General features: G+C 43.1%; 1 protein-coding gene across 13 annotated transcripts in view; it reads left to right on the top strand.

The window, feature by feature from the left end:
* Positions 1-21989, top strand: part of tenm3 (teneurin transmembrane protein 3) — a 408252-nt gene that overhangs the window by 61362 nt on the left and 324901 nt on the right. For all 13 annotated transcript variants that reach the window (XM_037253940.1, XM_037253950.1, XM_037254006.1 and 10 more), the window contains exon 5: positions 10752-11036. In XM_037253940.1, the coding sequence (XP_037109835.1) occupies positions 10752-11036 (285 nt within the window). The remainder of the gene's footprint in view (positions 1-10751; positions 11037-21989) is intronic.

Genomic DNA, 21989 nt, shown 5'->3' with positions numbered 1-21989 from the left:
AAAAAAAACATATATAAGTCGCTCCGGAGTATAAATCGCATTTTGAGGGAAATTTATTCGACAAAATCCAACATCAAGAACAGACATGAACGAGCAACAACAGGCTAAACGATAGGTATGCTAACATGACAAAGAACAAACGAAGAACTGAGAACGGGCCTGACATAACATTCAGAGTTATTCAAATAACTATTACATAAATAACACATTTATCAAACTATCTGTGTCACTCCAATTCATTAAATCCATCGATCGTCCTTTAGGAAACGATGCCGCGTAAGCGCGGCGCCGCTGACGTCTAAATATTCTAAATATTCCACAGACCCATATAACGATATATAAATTAGATATCAAATAACTATTATATAAGCAATAGTATTATCAAACCATCTGTGCACTCTAAATCAGTGGTCCCCAACCACCGGGCCGCGGCCCGGTACCGGTCCGTGGGTCACTTGGTACCGGGCCGCGGAGCCGCACAGGAAAAAAAAAAAAAAAAAAAAAGAATTTTTTTTTTTCATTTTTTTTTTTCATTGACGATCAATTCATTCAGGTTAAGACGCTCGTCCCGGTCACGTGACATGTTTCCCCAGTCGAGCCCGCAAAGCTAGCAAAAATGAGTAAGAATTTATTTTGAAAAATATAAAAAATTTGGCGAATCTCTCCCAATTACATCTGCCAGTGCATCTGAAAAATAAGGACTCTTGACACAGGGCGCTCGTCTCGGTCACGTGACATGTCACCACAGTCAAGCCCGCGAGGCAAGCAAAAATGAGCAAGAAACAGAGAAGTTTGGAAAGCTTCTTCGGAAAGGGAAAAACGTCCAATGAGTACACTGAAGAAGAAGAGGCTACGACTTCTAAGAAAAGGAAAGCTGCATTTAAAAGAACATTTCTGGAGTCCTACTTAAAATATGGATTTATCGCCACAGGTGACTCTGACACGCCAAGTGCACTCCGCATATGTTGCGAAAGGCTAGCTAACGAGGCAATGAAGCCTTCAAACCTGCTTCGGCACATGGAGACCAAGCATCCTGCATTTAAAGACAAACCTTAACCACTTCGGGTGTCATTGTCTCCGATTACGCCTAGATGGGAACGGCTCATTTCTGAGAAAAGAGCTCGGTGCTCCCACTAATTCAACGTTTTATTTTTATGTGGTTTATATTTGTTTTTATGCCAGTCGTATCATTTTATTTCATCCTATTTATATATATAAATATTTAAATAATAAATATATAAATATATTTATTTATATAAAGGCCGGTCCGCGAAAATATTTCTGACACGTAACCGGTCCGTGGTGCAAAAAAGGTTGGGGACCACTGCTCTAAATCATTAAATCCATCGATCAAATTCCTCGTCCTTTGTCAACAACGCCGCGCATGCGCCACTGACGTCAGCCTTGTCGTTATTCCACAGATCTATTATATAACAATATTGTAGCGTTAACAAAGTACCAGGAAAGACGTGGGTTTGGTAAACGGCTCTTTATTTAACAAAACAAGAGTTCAACGAGCCAAAAACTACTGAACTGTAATGATAAAAACGTATACAAGTTGCTACACGAAATAAAATATATCAAATAAGTATAAAATAAATAGTTCACCGCCACACGGCCCCAAGAAACAGCGTGGACTTCCAGGCGTGTGGCGGCGTGGACTTCCATCCCCGGAGGTGGCACTTCCAGCCACGGAGGTGGAAGAGAGCTCCATAGAATAGGACCGGGCGTGCGTAAAAGCCATGTCCGAGCCCCATCCGCCGTCCCCGGACAGCCACCCGGCCGAGCGCCGGCCCCCAACTTCCATCCACGGAGGTGAAAGAGAGCTCCGTAGAGTAGGACCGGGCGTGCGTAAAAGCCATTATAGTTTTTCAAACCTTCTGCGTCACTCCAAATCATTAAATCCTCAAACTCTTCGTCCTCCGTGTCACTTACAAACAAAGCCGCTAATGATGCCGGTAGTACGTGGGCCCTTCGTCATCTTCGTCATCCCGTGATCGAATCGTTTGTCCTTTGTGTAAACAACCGCCGCGCCACTGACGTCACTTGCAGTTCAAACTACAGCAATCCCTTGCAACATCGCGGTTCGTTTATCGCGGTTTCACTTTTATTTGTTTAAATTTCTAAAATTTGTGAAAAAAATCACATATAAGTCGCTCCTCAGTATAAGTCGCCCCCCCACCCAAACTATATAAAAAAACGCGATTTATAGTCCGAAAAATACGATACATTGAGTACAGCAGTATGACAGAATTTAACACATTATGCAATAGTAAGCATATCGCGAAGTAAATGTAACAAAAGGGGGAGGGCAAAATAACAAATTGTAATAAAATATGCCAACCGTCAGAGTTGCTCTCCAGCACCAATTAATACACCATCATTTTGGGGAAATTCTTATCTGCTTTTTTTCACAGTTTGTCTAATTGGAGCTCATTTAAAATTAATACAACTTTTAATTGGAGAGCAGCACTCTTCATCTTCAGCTGTGACATTAATTACAAAAAGCTTTTATAATTCCCCTTTCATTTGCTGATTAAAGATGAAAAGGGGCATTTTGTGATTTTTCAGGTCATTCATTTGCCCCTTTTCATTTATTTTTCAATGGACTGATATGCATGTAATCTAAACCTGATTTACTGTTTGAAAAAGAAAGTAGCTCAATTTCACCTCCATACTTAAATGCCCCATCTCAAATGTATTACTATCATCCAAATTGAAGGCATTTGTTGCCGCTATTGTTCATTAGAATTTACCGTCTCCCTGAAAACTGAAACCAATAAGGGACATGGAGCATGACGGGAAATGGCCAAAAGCAGCTGCACATTTATGTTGTACTGTGTTGTTTGTCCACTTTGCTGCCAACTATGTGTCTTCATCATGGTGTTCAACCACCAGACAAACTACGGTCTATTTCGGTAAACACCACCACCATGTTCAAATCTAGACAAGCCTCCAAGTCATCTGACTCTGACTCAGAATGGTGGAGGGGACATGTCCTGTGCTTAGAATTTCTCAGTGCAAAATTGCTCCTCGGTTTTTTTTCCCCAAGAAAATCTTTATTTGTACATTGGTCAAAATAAATCAATACTCCCACCTTCCAAAGTAAGCTTTTAGGTGTACACATTTGACGTCTGTTACATTTGTGAAATATTCTTGCAGTATTTCTGTATGCCATAAAATATTGAGTCTTAAAATAAACTCAAGGTTTTTTAACAAATCTGTTTGAGGCATGCTCATGTTGGGCACTATGAGCCCTATTTTGGTAGACTGACGCCCTTGCGTTTGATGCAAAAACTGACGGAAATACATTTTCGTTGCTGGGACGAGTCTAGTAACGGGCTGGAAATTCGTTGAGTTGACTTCGCTCTTCATAAAAAGGGTTGCATTGTAATTTTCATGTTGGGGTAGGTCCAGTTTAGTGTTTTTGTGATTGTGGCTGACCATGATACGCCTTGTTGCGTTTTGTTCAAGATGTCCGTCTTGCTTCTTTCACACCTGTTGGCAAGCAGTTAAACGTTCATCTCTCTGGGCGGCGGTTTCAATAGTCAATGTCGCGTATGAATTCTTTGCCCGTCATCATTCATTCTCCCATCATCCTGTCTTAGTCTCACTCGCCATCACACACGGCCCCCGAAGCTGGCACATCCCGACCCCGCGCGCAGCCACAGCCCCGCCCAAGCGAGAGAGGGCCCGGCATTGCAACATCGATACGTCACAGGTTGGCCACCCCTGTAGCGATCATGCTGCCGGCTCCCACCCGCGCGTGCACAGCACACGACCACGCGCAGAGACCAGGCCACACGCCCCGGGAGGAGCGCATGCACACTCAGTCTCCCACTCTCAAAGGGCAGGCCAACTTTGCTATTGCGCCCTTCGTCATGTTCACATTCAACATCTTTCATTGTCTTCTACACAACATTTGTTGTCTCTTATTCTCGTCCTATCAAGCCACCGTTCTAGTCACTTTCTGCCACACACGTCTTATTTTCTCTACTGGCACACCTTGCTCATCTTAGTTTCTCTAACCAATTTAAACACACCATCATCCACTTCGCAATTTCCCTATTATCGCTCAACAGCCTCCTGAACATTCTCCATTACTGATTTCTTCCATAGAACACACATCTCATTCACACACACTCATATACACACCCACTCATGAGGATCCTCTGCGCGCACAAACACATAATAGGACGACAACAGACTGACATTAAAATTTCACAGACATCACGCACAAACACATAACAGCAGTCAATTCTTCCTATCTGACAACCAATTTAGCTTCAGTTTTTTGTAACAATGCCACACATCAGCTTTGTTATCATCAGTAGGGAAGTGTCCAGATCTTTGAAAGTTCTTAATCCAATCAATCATTTATTTTCGTTTTTCATCGCGCTCTTTTGGCGGAATGTTTTCCACTTGAATTGCAACAGTGGCAATCAGTTGATCTCTCAGACTCTTATCTGCCAATGGGAGTGCTTCCAGATCAAACCAATCCTTCTCTCGGTCAAATTCACCTTCCATTTTCACAATTAATCCGAATTAATACTATTCATAATATGTAATAATAAAAACAACTATTGTAACAATTATGAATAAAAAACTGCAACAATATTACAACCAGACATTCAAGGGCCAACGCCCTAAATATGTCTGCTCTGCTTTAGAGCAACAGAGCCAACACCCTATCGCCCTCCACAATACAGACAAGACAATACACGAGCACAACAGCACAAAAACACTCACAAATGACACAACATAAAAGAAAACCCCGGATTCCCCCTCGGAAGTTTTAACACAAAAGACAGAAAACTCCGGATTCCTCCTCGGAAGTTTTAACACATTAGAAAGAAAACTCCGGATTCCCCCTCGGAAGTTTTAACACAAAAGACAGAAAACTCCGGATTCCCCCTCGGAAGTTTTAACACTTTAGAAAGAAAACTCCGGATTCCCCCTCTGACGTTTTAACACAAAAGACAGAAAACTCCGGATTCCCCCTCAGAAGTTTTAACACATTAGAAAGAAAACTCCGGATTCCCCCACGGACGTTTTAACACAAAAGACAGAAAACTCCGGATTCCCCCTCGGAAGTTTTAACACTTTAGAAAGAAAACTCCGGATTCCCCCTCTTAAGTTTTAACACAAAAGACAGAAAACTCCGGATTCCCCCTCGGAAGTTTTAACACATTAGAAAGAAAACTCCGGATTCCCCCTCGGAAGTTTTAACACATTAAAAAGAAAACAACGGATTCCCCCTCGGCAGTTTTAACACACAAAAAAAAGAAAACCATAAAGAAACAACCACCTCCACATAAATCATTCTTTATTTGCAAGATCTTGGGTTGCTTCACGGCAGTCAGTACAAGTGCACTTCAGCAGATGAGAACAACAACGTCAGACTCCAGATCAGAAGGTTTTATACTGTCCGCAAGCAGGAATACGGAAGGGGAGGGGAAAAGAAGGAAAAACATATCCTCATAAGAATGTCTTGTTATCTACTGAATGTTTTGTATCAATGTGTCATGATGTTAATGAGCTCTGCCTTATGTGTAATGGAAAAGTTACCAAGCTGTGTGTGCCATGTCTGTGCTCTGATGGAGCAACTATGTTTGTATAAATTAATATAAAATTAATATAAAACATTTAGACATTGCTGTTGCTCCCTTTTCAGCCTCAATAAGCGTTCCGGCGTATTGTTAAAAAAAGGAAATCCCCATGCCCATGCTTACATTTGTGCTGGGCAAAAAAATAGGACTCCAATTCATGGCGCAGATGGTCCGATGCCATTGGTGGATTTTGATCAAAGCGCAGGGAGACCGTTTCTCCATAGCAACTGTGTGGGACAATTCTTCTGAATCATTGTAGGAATTATTAGTAAAAAATACATGATTATCATCATAATATTGTTTTAGGTGTGTGTGTGTGTGTGTGTGTGTGTGTGTGTGTGTGTGTGTGTGTGCGTGTGCGTGTGTGTGTGTGTGTGCGCGTGTGTATGCGTTTCCTTTTTCTTCAATTTTCATTTTATTCATTTATATTTTTACTGAAGGCATGGACACGAAGTAAAGCCGTGTCTAAGGGCTTTACCTCACTGTAGTTCCGTAAATACGTAGGCTGTATTGCGTACTTTGACCTTGAGCAAATGTTTTTTTGCAGAAATTGGGTTGTCTTGAACTTTCTGCCATGTCTAGACTTTCTATGCAAAGAAGGTGCGCCATATTTAAAGGGATGGGAAGAAGCCACATGACTAAATGACTGTGCTGACACCAGGGCTGTGGACTCGGTTCGGACTCGGGGACTCGGACTCGGTCATTTTTTGCCGGACTCGGACTCGGAATCGGACTCGGTGCTGATTTTGACCGAGTCCACCGAGTCCGACAATAAAAAAAAGAGGCAAGACGCAGCCAGAGAGTGTCAGGTTACAGTCAGCGCGGTAGGAGTTGGAAGAAGCAGTAAAAACTCCACCAAACTCGTCGTAATGACCCGTGATATATGTTATATCCTTACTATTTTCCAGGTTCTTAGATAGCAAGAATAGGTCGGACAACGACGTGAATGATAACTGCTTTATTCCTTACTCACAGTGCGTTCACAGGGCGTACCAGAACAACACAGAATGCCCATCCCACTTCCGGGGTTTTTCTACTACGGAATTTGAGTTAGCCCATAATACACAACATCTCTTCCCCTCTTACAATGAACGTGCTATATGCATGAACAACATAGTCTTATGCACCTATAACTTGACATCTTCAAGATCTATCAATAACTACCATTAAACAATTAGCATATATGGTCCAGACAATTATGACAATAATATTCCCATGAAACCTTAACTTTGGGTGAGGGTGGACTACCTCGTATTATACCGAATTATAGCGAAAAACCGATGTCGTACGGCGTCGTACGGCGTCAACACTATGTTGTTTTCAATAAAAACATGAAGAACTCACGTTTGCGTCAGTCAATTTTAATTTTTATAAAGGATTATTCTCATTTGATGTCTTTAAATTCATCCGCGTTCTGCCATTGAAGCGGGGTGCATTCAAAGACCAGTCGTACAGACGGAAACGTTTTGTGATCAAATCTTTCATAACGAGAATGATTTGAGTGAATTGATTTGAATGAAATTGAGAAGAAATTTCAGTTCTGAAGGCTCCTTTTGTCCCAAGCAAAGTGACAGATGGTGGGGAGGGGGGATAAAACTTGTAAAATCAATTCACTCAAATCATTCTCATTATGAAAGATTTGATCACAAAACGTTTGTGGCTTTTTCTTAAATGAACACGTTTGACATTGCTATCGTGTCAGCTTTTAAATATATTATATTTATATAAGTATAAAGTCTCCTTTGTAATATATACTCCTTGTAGCCTGTACCCAAAAAGAGGAGTTTCTTTGCATCGAGGTTTATGCAAAGAGCTCACGTAATTATATTGTTGCGTTTTGGTGAAGTGAATGAGTGTTCCGTCTGTACGACTGGTCTTTGAATGCACCCCGCTTCAATGGCAGAACGCGGATGAATTTAAAGACATCAAATGAGAATAATCCTTTATAAAAATTAAAATTGACTGACGCAAACGTGAGTTCTTCATGTTTTTATTGAAAACAACATAGTGCTGACGCCGTACGACATGGGTTTTTCGCTTTCCAAATAAGGGGTCGTCGCTAATTATTTGTGTTTAGATAAATGTCTGAGCTATAATGGTGTAATTAATGATTAAAACTTGAAAGTATCTGTTTATTGTATTTGTTTATATGTTTAATAAAGACAAAGCCATCACAAAACTGTTGTAATTATTTAGATTTTGATCTAAATTAGCCTTGAATAAAGACTAAGCAGTCACATGAATTAACAGAAAAAATGGACAGCCGGACTCGGACTCGGACTCAGACTCGGACTCGGACTCATGGTCAAGAGGCCGGACTCAGACTCGGACTCGGTGCAAAAATCCGACCGAGTCCACAGCCCTAGCTGACACTCACATGGCGCAGACACCTGTAACCAGCAGCATTGGTCTCCAAATTTATCAAAACCTTGTCTGGCCCCACCCCTTTTGCGCCACAGTGCGCTAGGCTTGCGCCCCGACTGAAAATAGGGCACTATATATTCTTTAGTTTCTGAATATCTATTACAAAACATTTCATTCAATGGTATGCATTTTAAATTGGTCATAATTCATAGTGTTTATGTGAATGAATCGTTATAAGTACTTAATAATAACCAAGTTGTTGTTATTAAACAGTTGTTGTCATAGTGTATAGTTTCAAAAATTCCATCAGTGATATCAGCACATTGTAATGTGACTCCATCCCCCACCCCCCTCAAAGAGCCATTGTTCTTTGGGTCAGGTAGCAGTTGTAAATAAGAACTTGTTCTTAATTGTATGCCTGGGTAAATAAAGGTTAAATTAAAAATAAAAATAAATTATGATATTAGTCTTGGTTAATTCACGGCCTGACCTCAGAGAAAATTACCGTTTTCTTCCATGTATAATGCGCCCCCATGTATAATACGCACCCTAAAAATGGCATGTCAATGCTGGAAAAAAGCCTGTACCCATGTATAATACGCACCCAAATTTTGACTTTTTTTTTTTTCTTTTTTTTTTTTTTTAAGTCCCAATGATCGTCACACACGCATCTGGGTGTGGTGAAATTTGTCCTCTGCATTTGACCCATCCCCGTGTGATTTTGATCCATCCCCTGGGGGAGAGGGGAGCAGTGAGCAGCAGCGGCGCCGCGCTCGGGAATCATTTGGTGATCTAACCCCCCAATTCCAACCCTTAACGCTGAGTGCCAAGCAGGGAGGCAATGGGTCCCATTTTTATAGTCTTTGGTATGGTCTTAACTAGGCTGGATGTATTTTTTTTGTTGGCGTTGATTTCTCCGACTGCCCATAAAGGCACCACCGCGATCAGTTAGGTTAAAATGAAAAGAGAGGAAAGTGACGTGCGGACATGTGAAAAAGGCGGCTCTGTATGGGAGAGAAGTTGAAGAGGAATAAAAACACCCTTGGAAACCAAAACTTGCCCCTCGTCGTGACTCGGAGCCGCAACAAATGTTTCGGATTTGTGTAGGGTACATTGTGACAGCAAACGAGCAGGTGATCGAGCAAGCGTCTGATACGAGAGCATTGCGTTCGTATGGAGCGTGTTTGAAGTGAACAGCAGAGACGAAAGGAACAAGGCAAAGTGTTGTGAAATAAAATATTACCTGTAATACGTATTTTGTTATTTGCTGATTGTATGTATTAAACTATCACATTCATTGTCAGTCAAGAAGAGAAGAGGACTATTCGCATCGGATCCATAGTGCGCATGCGCAGTGATACTGCCTCCGTATGACGTCCAGTCCGCGATGGAGATTAAAAAACAAACAATATTTGACAATAACACAGGTTTCTGTTCCTGTCTTTGGTAATGTCCCCCTGTCTTTTTGTTCCACGTCTTTGTCGGTCAGTCCTGTTGTTGGTTTTGTTAGAGAGTTATGTTAGTTTACCAAGTCTGTGTTTTGAGTTCCTCCAATGAACCCTGGTTCAAGCTGCACTTGGTCGCCCTCTTCCTTTCCACACTCCATCCGTGACAAGATTTTCTTCAAAAATTGTTGTACCATGATTTTCTTCAAAAAAAATAAATAAATAAAAAAAAAAGAAAATATATATTTTTTTAAATTGTACCCATGTATAATGCGCACCCCGGATTTTAGGACAATAAATTAGTTAAATTTTGCGCATTATACATGGAAAAAAACGGTAATGCTCAACGTGACAGTTTTTAATGCCTTCAGTATCATATTTACAATGACCTTTTACATTTTACATCTAATAGCAGCAGATGAAACTTGGCATTTTGCTTGCATTTCACTTTATGGTTTTATTCAGTTTCACAGAAAAAATATTTGCCCAGCGATTGGCTGGTGACCAGTTTGCCAATTGCCCAAAGACTGCTGGGACAGGCTTCGGCATGCCCACAACCCTTTCGAGAATGAAGTGGTTCAGAGGATAAATGAATGAATGAATAGTTAATATAACAAGATGAATAACTTGAACTTATTCATACTAAATTCATACTTTAATCACAAAAGTTCCATATTTTCAAATATAAAAAGTTGGCATGCTTATTTTTTTGTCGTTTAATATTTTTCCCGGGTTTCATTTGCATGAAGTGAATAGCCATCCATCCCTTTTCTATTGGGCCTGCCTTTATTGGGGCCATTAGTAAGCAGCAGCCTATCCCTGCAGCCGCGCCCAGGTGATTTTGTATCAGAGACAGGGTGCAGTCTGAACTCACCCCCAATCAATTGCAGGGCTCAGACAAACACTAATCAGTCACAATAACACCAATGGACAATTTGTATTCTTCTGATTCAGATTTTTTTGGGATAAAAAAGCAGATGCATTGACCACTCTCTACAGTGCTGCCGTCAAGTCGATGTTATTATCTACCGTATTTTCCCAACTATAAGCCGCTACGTTTTGCACAAGCTTTGAACCCTGTGGTTTATAGTGTTGCTTATCTATGGACTTTTCATGATTTTTATGACATTGTATGATTTGAGCATATTATCTTATACATGCAAATTAAACATTAAAACACCTGCGGCTTATAGTCCAGTGCAGCTTGTACTATATATAACAGGATTTTCCCCTAATTGTAGCTGTATAATCGGGTGCGGCTTATAGTCCAGAAATCACGGTGTATTGCTTCAAACGGTTCAAGAAACATTGAAACAGCCTAACTATATTACAGGTCATCATTTTAGTCTCCGTCAACTGGGCATCTGCGATCCACCATCACGCCAAGGCCTAGCATTCTGCTCTGAGATGTGCCTCCCCCACGGTGGTTTCTCTGTTGCTACAGCCCAGGACCAAGATGTGGACAGTCAAGCTATGATGTCACCAGAGAGAGCTATGCGGCTGTGGGACCGCGGGGGTTTGGGAAAGTCATCTCAGAGTTCCTGTTTATCCAGCCGCTCCAACTCAGTGCTGACTCTTACCGATACCGAACACGAGAACAAGTCCGACAGTGAGAACGGTAGGACAGAATTTTTGTCTTCTCTCCTTATGTCTTGTGCTCTTGTTATGACCCTGTCCTGCATTGTTCCATAAACGATATGTTCTATGATATTCCATGGTGCTGAAACCAAATGTCCTCATAAAATGATAGTGTGATGAATCACAAAGCTAAAGTATTTCCTTAATTCTTGCAAAAATATACAGTAGACGCGGTATAGAGTGGCTAAGGTACTAGTTGTAATTCCTCAACCTGAAGGTTTGGATTTGCTACTGAAACCCCACCTGTAAGTCCCTGCTTGTGATGCAGTGTCATTGGTGTGTGAATGAACTATGACTGGGCGAAAGAGATGTGAGATGTACAGTATAAGCATTTTCAGTATCTTGACTGCTGTACATTTGGCATCATGTGCAGGTGTCCAATAACTTCACTTTTTTAAAAGTGAGGCTAACAAAATAGAGTATGGTTATAGTCTGTATAATGCTTGGCTTACAGGTATGTGGTTGCCTCTGTGTGTCTGTGGTTACATTCATTATCCTCAAAGCATGTTTGTCAAACAGGTGTGATTTTCATAATTAATTACGGCAAAAAGAATTCTCAGTGACATTAATGTATACACATTCACAAACAGAGCGTACACTGTATTTTCATTAAGACATACTAACACTCCTGAGTGAGTCTTCATTAAGAGACGATGTGATAATTAACACTGAGTTAAAGTGCTGAGTCGCTGAATTTCCTATATTAAGTTTGAAAATGTTTTTATTAGATGACATTATGTTGTGTATGTCAGAGCTCTAGTGAATACACTTCCCCTCTAAAAGTGAGTAGTCGTCAAGTTTTCAATGGCTAATTGACACTTAAAGATGCAGCTGTTTAGTTTTGAGTGGGTGTTTGGTGTGCAGCTCATTTTATTAAACCTGTGCTATCTCTCATTTCCATGTTTGATTAAATAGCTGAAATGCCAACACATGGTCACTTATGGGACCGCTTCTATCCAAAAACATATACTGTTTGCTTCTTATGATAGTGCTTGCTGCATCATTCTCAGGGTGGTGAACTCTGCTGACAACTTATTGTTGCAGAAGTTTAATGGCAACTTACTCTGACAGTAGTTTAAAGTAATGGTATTGCTAAAGAATGATGTAAGAAAAAAGATGTAAGAAAACATCACGATGGCACCCTCAGCTATAGCTTTACTCGCTGTTTTTTTATTTGGTTGTTTTACATTTAAGTCCTAGAAGTGCTCCATCCATCTTCTATACCGCTTGTCCCCACGGGGGTTGCGGGCGTGCTGGAGCCTATCCCAGCAGTCATCGGGCAGTAGGTGGGGGACACCCTGAACTGGTTGCCAGCCAATTGCAATGCACACAGAGACGAACAACCATTTGCACTTGCACTCACACCTGGGGACAATTTGGAGTGCTCAATCGGCTACCAAGCATGTTTTTGGTAAGTGGTATTTTTGGCATGTGGAAGGAAACCGGAGTGCCCGGAGAAAATCCACACGGGCACGGGGAGAACATGCAAACTCCACACAGGGAGGGCCGGAGATGGAATCGAACCCGCACCCTCCTAACTGTGAGGCAGTCGTGCTAACCAGTGCATCACCGAGCCAAAGTGCTTTTCATGCAAATATTTACTGTATTGATGACATGACTTGGGTAGACTACAAGTACAGTCTAGGGTAGAAATTTGGCATTCCTCGCAACTGTGAGAAATGAACACTTTCATAAACCAATCCCTATGCAAAGAGATGGACTGGGTAATACAGTAGATTTTATATAGCAGTTCATTTTCTTTCACTCTTTCACTCTCTCTCTCTCTGTCTGTCTCTCTCTCTGTCTGTCTCTCTCTCTGTCTGTCTCTCTCTCTCTCTCTCTCTGCCTCAAACTTTTTCAAGTCCATCAAGTCGAGTTAATGTGTTGCTTTTGGTCTTTCATAGGAAGAAGTAACTGACTAGTAGAAGTGGTTATGCTTGTTTAATAAGACGCACGCACGCACGCACGCACACACACACACACACACACACACACGTACTCACGCACACACTCAGAATCCATGGTGCCAGTCATATTCAATAGCAATCTGGTGCTGACCACAGAAATCAATAACTAACACACTCACTTCCTTGAGGGATTAACTTTGGTGCCACAAACATGTTGATTTCTTTCTTTTAATGATATCAAGACAATTATCTGAGCAAAAAAAAAACACCGTTATCAGTAACAGTAAAACAACTGTACTTTTCAATGGAATTACTTAATTTTTTTTTTAATTAATAGTTAAACCAATAGATATTACCTCTAAAGCTACACAAAAACCTACCACAGTGAATGGCCAACCGGCAAATTATAGTTTAAGAGACAATTTTCAATTGTAAAAGCTTAATTAGCATTGACAGGAGCAACAAGTTCTCCCCTCTCCGTCCTTTACTTCCATCTACTTCCATCTACTTCCATCTACTCCTTCTATCGTCAAGCCCTCTCATTTCTCAGAATCCATTTCGAAAGAATCCATTACCAGAAGTGCAGCGAGAGAGCAAACAAACAAGTGAGCTTGACAAAGAGAATGAGAAGAAAACCATAATAAATTTTACAGTGACAATCAAGTCCTTCAATTAATACATGGCAAGCTATTGAAAAATTAATGGTGGATTCCAATGTTGATTTGTTTGCATAGTTTTGTTTTGAAATTGAGATGTTCCTTGGCTTGTGAGAAATATCAGTTGTGCTCAGTTGTGATGTGATTTTCTCTACACCAAGTGGGAGATCGACACTTTTGTATAGTGTAATGCAAGCATACACTTTTTACAGAAACATAGGTCTAATTTCATTTTTTTTTCATTCACATGAACTACAGTGTTCTATTTTTCTAGTGATGTGTTCTAGTGTGTGAGTTAGGGATAGTGACATTTTCAAGCCGAGAATTTATATCGAATATCAAGCATATCAAGTTCAGGTCGAGTTTCATGTCACATGGTAATGGGAGAAGTATTGATGAACTGTTATGTAAGAACTTCCCTCACACAAACCAACACCATAACATTTATCTCAACTTATTACTCCACCTTGTAAAGACACATTGTGAATCTGTATTAGTATACGTATAGTGCTCTCCTGCTCTCACACACATGCATACACACACAAACAATCATTATTGTGTGGTGCAGTGTAATGACTGGATCAATAGCTCTACTGTTCTTACAGGATCATTTGGCCTCTGAAGCAAGTGCACTGACAGCCACTACATCATTAGGACATTCCCGCCCTCCCTCTCTTATGGTACCACCCCCTGCCACTTTCCCCACTTCTTATTCATTTGTTGTACAGTGGGAGATGCGTTCCAGAACCACCCGCAATAAACGAAGATCTGCAAAGTAGAAACGGTGTATGTATTATTTAGAAATTTAAACACCATTGTAATGAAATTTCCAACGCGTAGTGTTTCTTGTTTGCTGCTCGAGGGCATGGGTATTGCAAGTTAATTTGAGGTGTGGTTTACCTTGTCAAGCAATGCGAAGTGACACTTTGACGTAGTATTTCTTGTTGGTCCTAGAGGACATGGGTGTATTTCAAGTCAATTAGGGAGTGTTTTTTTCTAACCTTCAGAAATAACACACTGCACTAACCTGGGGAACATCATGCATAGCGAAACCTAAGTGAGTTATGGTTGCGCATTAATCTCCTGATGCATTGTGGTCCTTTACATAATATTAAGGCTTTGTAAACCCTCTCCAAAACAAACACATAATATGTATTGTCACGTGTCCCGACTCTTCCAAAACCGGTTGATGCTGTTCCCTCGTGCGTGGCCGGCTGCCGGACTCCCGCGCCTCCTGCGCTTGTCTTCAGTCACGTCTGCAGTGACGCACATTGCTCAGAGGCACACCCCGCACTATCACCACTCATTGCCGCTGTCCCGATTCCTTCTGCATGCCAGTGCATTTTTCTTTTATGTGCAGCTTTTTCACGTCTCCGTTCCTCTCTCGCTCTGCTAGCCGGCTGACGCAACCTCCGCGCTAGACCTCTTGGTCGCGCGTCGCCAATGTGGAACTGCGCGCGCTGATTAGTGTCAGGGAATGAGTGGAGCAGGGCGACTAAATGCAGCTAGGACCAGGGTTTATTGAAGGGAAGGGGGGTAGGTGAACAAAGACACAGGTGGGAAAGAGGCTCACGGACAGCGGGCAGGAAACAAAATTCGGCTTGGACCAGGAACAGATTCGGGACAGGTTCTGACCATGAGCCTCCACACGAGACCGAGGGGAAATAGACGAGCAGTACAGGAACAACAGGAACACAGACGGGAAGCAACAGGAGACACCGACAGGGAGAAATACACGTGCAGGGTTCAAATACAAGAGGGAACAGGTGACAGTCATTACGGTGATGAAAGGGGTGTGGCTGAGGAAGTTGCCGGCTGAGCGAGCGCCCTGTGGCACGGACGTGACAGTTAGCACTGATCGCTGCTACCTGTACCGTGTTACCCGCTGATTAGGGTGTGTATATAGATGTCGTGCTATTTAAATAAAATATACTGTGTATTGTGTTTTAAGTTTGTTTTCTTTACAAACTGCAGTCTACATTTTGTTGTTGTTGAGAGTCATTATTAGTTGTAATACTTGTTTTGTCTGACCAAGAGAACAAAATGTATATTTTGCTGATAGGACTTTACCGAAAGGTAGTTACTTCTCTAGTGACTAATAACACTTAATCACTCAGCCGGAGGGAGTTGTGCAGCAACTTCATTCATCAGCAATTACAGTGGTACAAGGGTATATCAAGTGTGCTCATCCAACAGAGATAATTAAATACACTGCTGAGGGACTTGAAAAGTAAGGTTGTTGATCTAAAGGGGCAATGTGTGTGTGTGTGTGTGTGTGTGTGTGTGTGTGTGTGTGTGTGTGTGTGTGTGTGTGTGTGTGCGTGCGTGCGTGTGTGTGCACGCACACACGCGTGCGTGCGTGAGTGCGCGTTCGTGCATGCGTGTGGGTGTAATAAAGGATCTGTTTTTGTGGATCTTGTGTGATTAGTCAAATGTTTAACCATTTGCTGTACTTTGACCCTCATGAAACATGGAATTGTTTTACACAATTTGGCTTATGGGTGTTTGATTTTTTTTTTTTGCCTCTCTCTTCCTTTCTCACAAACACACACACTCATGCTGGTCTTCTCTAAGGTGTTGGGAAGCTAGTGATAATCTGGCTGACCTCAGCATATGGCTAATTTTGCGGGTTTTTTTTCATTTCTTGTTTGAATACAAACCCACAAGTTCTCACATTGCCTTTCCTGTCCTTGGCAGACATTTCTAGTGTCATATTGCCTCCACTAAATGTGATTATGACACACAACCAAAAGCTCTTTAGCCGCATGCTAAATTTGCACGTGTGTATGTCTGTGTGTGTCTGTATGCACATTCGTGTTGCATTGGTCCGTGGAAAACATTTATACTTGTAACTCATAACACCTCGACTAAAGAAATATACTCAAAACAGTGTGTGGCCTGTAAATTGCTCAACGAGGAGTCAAACCAACAATCTTTCATTTGTCATATCTACCACCCAGGTCAGGCAGCCTGTCATGTTTGCCTGCTGAGTGGGTTGTGTGTTTGTCATACTTTTTACTTTAGAAAAAAAAGTACACAGATTTCAGAAAAATAATCGAATGTTCCCTGGCAACCCACCTAGTCTCCAGAAGTTGTAGATACGTCTCTGCAACTAGCAGAGAAAATCCTCACTGGATAAAGGACTACATAAGGTTATGGGTCGCTGTTCCCAATCAAACATTGTATAGAATCGAATGTCAACATCAGTTCTGGTGAATTGTTTGTCCAAATGTATAATGTGTTTTTTGTTGCCAGATATCTTTCCTACACAAGTCTATGATTCCTTTAGATTGGGTGTTTTCATGCACTTTGGTGTCTGAGAAAGCAGATGCTGGGACATCAATAAATGTAATCCTGAGTGGGTTCAACATCACAGCAAAATCTGTGGTAGCTAAAAACACCGCTGATTTTGGATAATGGTGTGCACATTGGAAGACAATTACTATGTTCATGGTACATGAACCTTTGCTTTGGGAGCTTTTTCTTTTCAGGACTTGGCTGTTTTTTGAGGTTATGAGTACATGGCTATCATAATGAACAAAACGGAGAAAATGTACTCCGCATTATCTGCGAAAATATGCCTTCATAAATATGCATAAGAAGTCCTGCTCAAGTTATTTTCGTTGTTTCTGAAAGGTGCTAATGGCTTACTGCACTTCACTGGAGCCAACAAATGACAAGGGAGTGACGATACTCACTGCGATACATCACCATATTGTGTAAACAAACTGGAATTTGAAGAATGACAAGAACTGATGTTAGTTGGATAAGTGGTACAAAAAATGGGGATGGATGGATGGATGGATGGATGGATGGATGGATGGATGGATGGATGGATGGATGGATGGATGGATGGATCGATGAATTAATGGGTTGGATGGATGGGTGGTGTGTGTGTGTGTGTGCGTGCGTGCGTGTGTGTGCGTGTGCGTGTGTGTGTGCGTGTGCGTGCGTGCGTGTGTGCGGGCGGATGGACGGACGGATAGATGGGCGGGCGGACAGATGGATGGATGGCTGCTTCTCCACACGAGGGTCACCGGCGTGCTGGAGCCTGTCCCAGCTTTCTTCGTTCAGTGGGCAGGGGACACCCTGATTTGGTTGCCAACCATTTCAGTCAATCGCCTCAGACATTTTCGTTTTTTTGGCACAAAATGTCAGAAACTTTTGCCTCGGTTCTTGGATAAGATACACCCGCGAGACCACAAGATCACGGGGGTTCACGGTGAAGAGTTGAGTTCACAAGATAACTGTGTAAAAAGAGAGCTATTTTATGTTATATTTAAAAGGCTGGACGACGAATCTTTTTAAGAACAAGCTTTAATGTGGGGCCTTTTCAGTAATGAACACATCCACGAAATGCAACACACCAGCACAACTTCCGCACATGCACAATGCCACGGTAGGTCCGGGTGCCTGTGTGCACTTACAAGACTGCTAGAGAGCATTTGGATGATCCAGAAGAGGATTGAGAGAATGTCATTTGGAATGTCAAACATCAGACGGGCCTGGACATTTACTGGCTTAAGCAGGGGGACACGTCTGACACTGCAGGATTTGAATCCCTGTGTGGTTCTGGGATTTTTGTTCACTGTTCTTGTGATCATTTTGACCCCACGGGGTGAGATCTTGCCTGGAGCCCCGGATCGAGGCCATTATTGACCAAATACTTATTTTCCACCATAACTTGCAAATAAATTCTTTAAAAATTAGTTTCTGGATTTTTTTTCATTTTGTCTCTCATAGTTGAAGTGAATCTATGATGAAAATTACAGCCATCTCTCATCTTTCAAGTGGGAGAACTTGCAGAATTGGTGGCTGACTAGATACTTTTGTGCCCCACTGTATGGACTACCTACGTATGTTACACTGTATTTGTAAAAAATAGACATCCTTTTGTTCACGTTGATTTGCTTTTGGGACATTATTTCCAAGACTTTGGCTCTTCTACCATGGATGAAGAAGTACATTGTGTGTTTAATTAGTGTTATTTTGTCATGTTTAATGTATTTCAAGCTTATTATTTCAAATATTTTAAATGGCAGACATGTCAAACGCCACATACGGACCACGTAAGGTTATGCTTCAAGCTTTTGGTGTACAGAATTTTTTGTTTATTGTGGTTTTATGTATTGTTGCTTCGTAACGCGATGGTTTCGCTTTCTGACGCTCCTTCTGGAACGAATTATCATCATCTGTCGGCAGTTCTGTGGCGCATTGGTTCGCACGTTTGCCTCACAGTTCGGAGGGTGCGTGTTCGATTCCACCTCTGGCCCTCCCTGTGTGGAGTTTCCATGTTCTCCCTGTGCCTGCGTGGGTTTTCTCCGGGCACTCTGGTTTCCTCCCACATCCTCCCCGCCCCCTTTTCTTGTCTTCCGGGTTAGAGCAACGCTGGCGTCTGGACTGTTGACTGCCGCTTCTACCCCGAACCGTGTCCGCTATTTGTTTGTCCCCTGTCTGTTTTGTGTTTCCCGTTTTAAGTGTGCCCGTTTTTTTTATTTTATTTTTCTCGCCTTTTCTCCTGCCCACCGCGTATCTCTGGAGCTCTGCTCGCACCTCTCTGATCCCGCTCCCTCTGACTACGAGCTACGCTAGCCAGCTAGCCAACCCACAACCGGACCCTCCTACCTCCCGGCTCTGAGCCTGTAGCTGCTTGCTCTTGGCTCGGCAAACGGCTCCAACCCAACTTGCTGGCCACTTGGCCGGCGTCCTCGGGGGGAGCACCCGCTCGCTGCGAGCTCGCCGGTCGTGGCTCGGCTGTGTGCCGCCATGACACACTGGGGCGTGCCGTTTGCACGGGTACAGTCGGGATTGACCAACACCACCACCCACTCCACCAACATCACGACTCGATCCACTGCTGCTTCCACGCATTTCACTGCCTACCAACTTCTAGTTAACCAGCTACTAGCCATTTTTACCATTTTTTCTGGATTATTCCCTGCTGCTGTGACGTCGCATCTCCTGCATGAACTATCACTTCTGCTACTACGGGCTTCCATTCCACTAACTTCTCGTCCATTTGTCTACACTGCTGCTGATCTTCATCATTTCAACAATAATCACCGTCTCCCTGCTGCTGCTGCCTCAGCTGCCAGCAAGGCTGGGATCCTCCGCCGTCGCCGCTACATCCACCGTAGCTCCGGACTATCTTTTAAACGACATTTCCCTGATGGCTCACCCATCCCCTCTTTCTGGACTAACTCTCGCCCCCCCGTCACCCCCACCTTCCGTAGTCAACTTCAACAATCTCCATTCCCCCACCCCCGCTCCTTCATCCATCTCCGTCGCACTGCTGAACTGTCGCTCCCTCTCCAACAAATCACTAGTTATTTTCGAACTAATATTGGACAATAATTTGGATCTGCTCCTTCTCTGTGAAACATGGCAACAGCCCCTGGACTATTTTTCTCTCAACCAAGCCACTCCGTCTAATTACAGCTACATCGCCAAACCCCGCCTCTCTGGGCGAGGAGGTGGTATTGCTGTCCTCCATAAGCGGTCCCTATCCATCACTGAATTGGACCTCAACCTCCCATCTATTTCATCCTTTGAATATCTCGCCTTTTCCCTCCCCAACTCTACTACTGCTGTTCTTATCTACCGCCCCCCCCAAGTCTCATCCGTCTTTTCTCTCTGAACTCTCTGAACTTCTCACCATCGTATCCTCAGTCTCCTATCGCCTCCTATTAATCGGTGACTTCAACATCCATATCGACCAGCCAACTGCTCCACTGACGTCTGACTTCATCTCCCTTCTGGACTGCTTTCATCTCACCCAGCACATCAACTTCCCCACCCACACCAAAGGCCACACCCTGGATATAGTATGCTCCTCCTTTCCACTCACATCCAACCCCCGTCCTCTCACCTTTCCACTGTCAGATCATCTCTGCATCCTCTTCTCTGCCCCTCTACCCTCGCCTCATAAATCCACAAAACGCACCATCTCCTACCGCAACATCAAGACTGTAAACCCAATCACGCTTTGCCAGCTCTTATCCTCTGCTCTTCCTTCCGACCCCACTTCTTCCTCCCCTGATGACCTTGCCACCACGCTCAACAACATTCTTTCTGACTCCCTTGATTCCCTAGCCCCCTGGAAAACTTCCTCTGTTACATTCACTAACTCTGCCCCTTGGTACACACCGGAACTCCGCACCATGAAACGAACTGGCCGTCAACTCGAACGCCTCTACAAAAGAACCCGCCTCACCGTCCATGCTGAAACCTTTAAACAACACATCTCCTCCTATCGTGATGCTCTTCTTGCTGCCAAATCTGCTTACTTCTCATCTCTCATTAATAACACCAACCGAAACCCCCGCACACTGTTCTCCACCGTCAACAAATTGCTCCAGCCACCGGTCACCAAGCCACCCTCCTCACCCGCCCTCTGTAACTCCTTCCTTGTCAACTTCAACAACAAAATCGCCCAAATCAACAGTTCTCTGACCGACACCATCAATAACTCCTCCTCCCCCACTTCCCCTGCCCTCCTGCCCCCCCTCCCTGACCTCCCGCCCTTCCCCTCTCTCACTGCCTTCTCCCTTGTCGACTCCTCCACTATCCTCATTACCTCATCCAAGACAACCACCTGCTCTCTCGACCCTCATCATCTTCAAGATACTCCTCCTCACCTTCAAAGCCCTTCACCACCTGGCTCCCACTTACCTATCCGACCTCCTTGTCCCCTACTGCCCCAACCGTCCCCTCCGATCCTCCAATACTTCACGTCTGACAGTCCCAAAATCCAAACTAAAATCCTTCGGTGACAGAGCCTTTTCCTGCACATCACCCCGACTCTGGAACTCTCTCCCCCAGTCTGTCTGTGACTCACCCACACTCCCCATATTTAAGTCCCGTCTAAAAACTTACCTCTTCTCCCAAGCTCATGGCCTCCCCTACCTATAACTGGTTTCCTCTTCTTAAGTTTACCCGATTGTTTCCTCCCCGTCCCCCTCCCCTCATGTATGTCTTTGCCTTGTAAGCGTCTTTGGGTGTTTGAAAAGCGCTATACAAATTTAATGAATTATTATTATTATTATTATCCCAAAAACATGCATGGTAGGCTGATTGAGCACTCCAAATTGCCTATAGGTGTGAGTGCGAGTGAGGATGGTTGTTCAGGGTGTCCCCCGCCTACTGCCCGATGACTGCTGGGATAGACTCCAGCACGTCCGCGAACCCTGTGTGTATAGGCGGTACAGAAAATGGATAGATGGATGGATAAGTGCCTGTCATTTATAAACATTTGGAGTTCGACATAAACCATTCATTCAAGTCAAGTCAAGTCAAGTCAAGTCAAGTTTATTTGTATAGCCCTAAATCACAAGCAGTCTCAAAGGGCTTCACATAGACAGAAATTGACAA

The sequence above is a fragment of the Syngnathus acus genome, chromosome 1, assembly GCF_901709675.1.
Source record: "Syngnathus acus chromosome 1, fSynAcu1.2, whole genome shotgun sequence".
NCBI lineage: Eukaryota > Metazoa > Chordata > Actinopteri > Syngnathiformes > Syngnathidae > Syngnathus > Syngnathus acus.
Note: the sequence above shows the minus strand (reverse complement) of the source record. Positions and strands in the feature narration are given on the sequence as shown.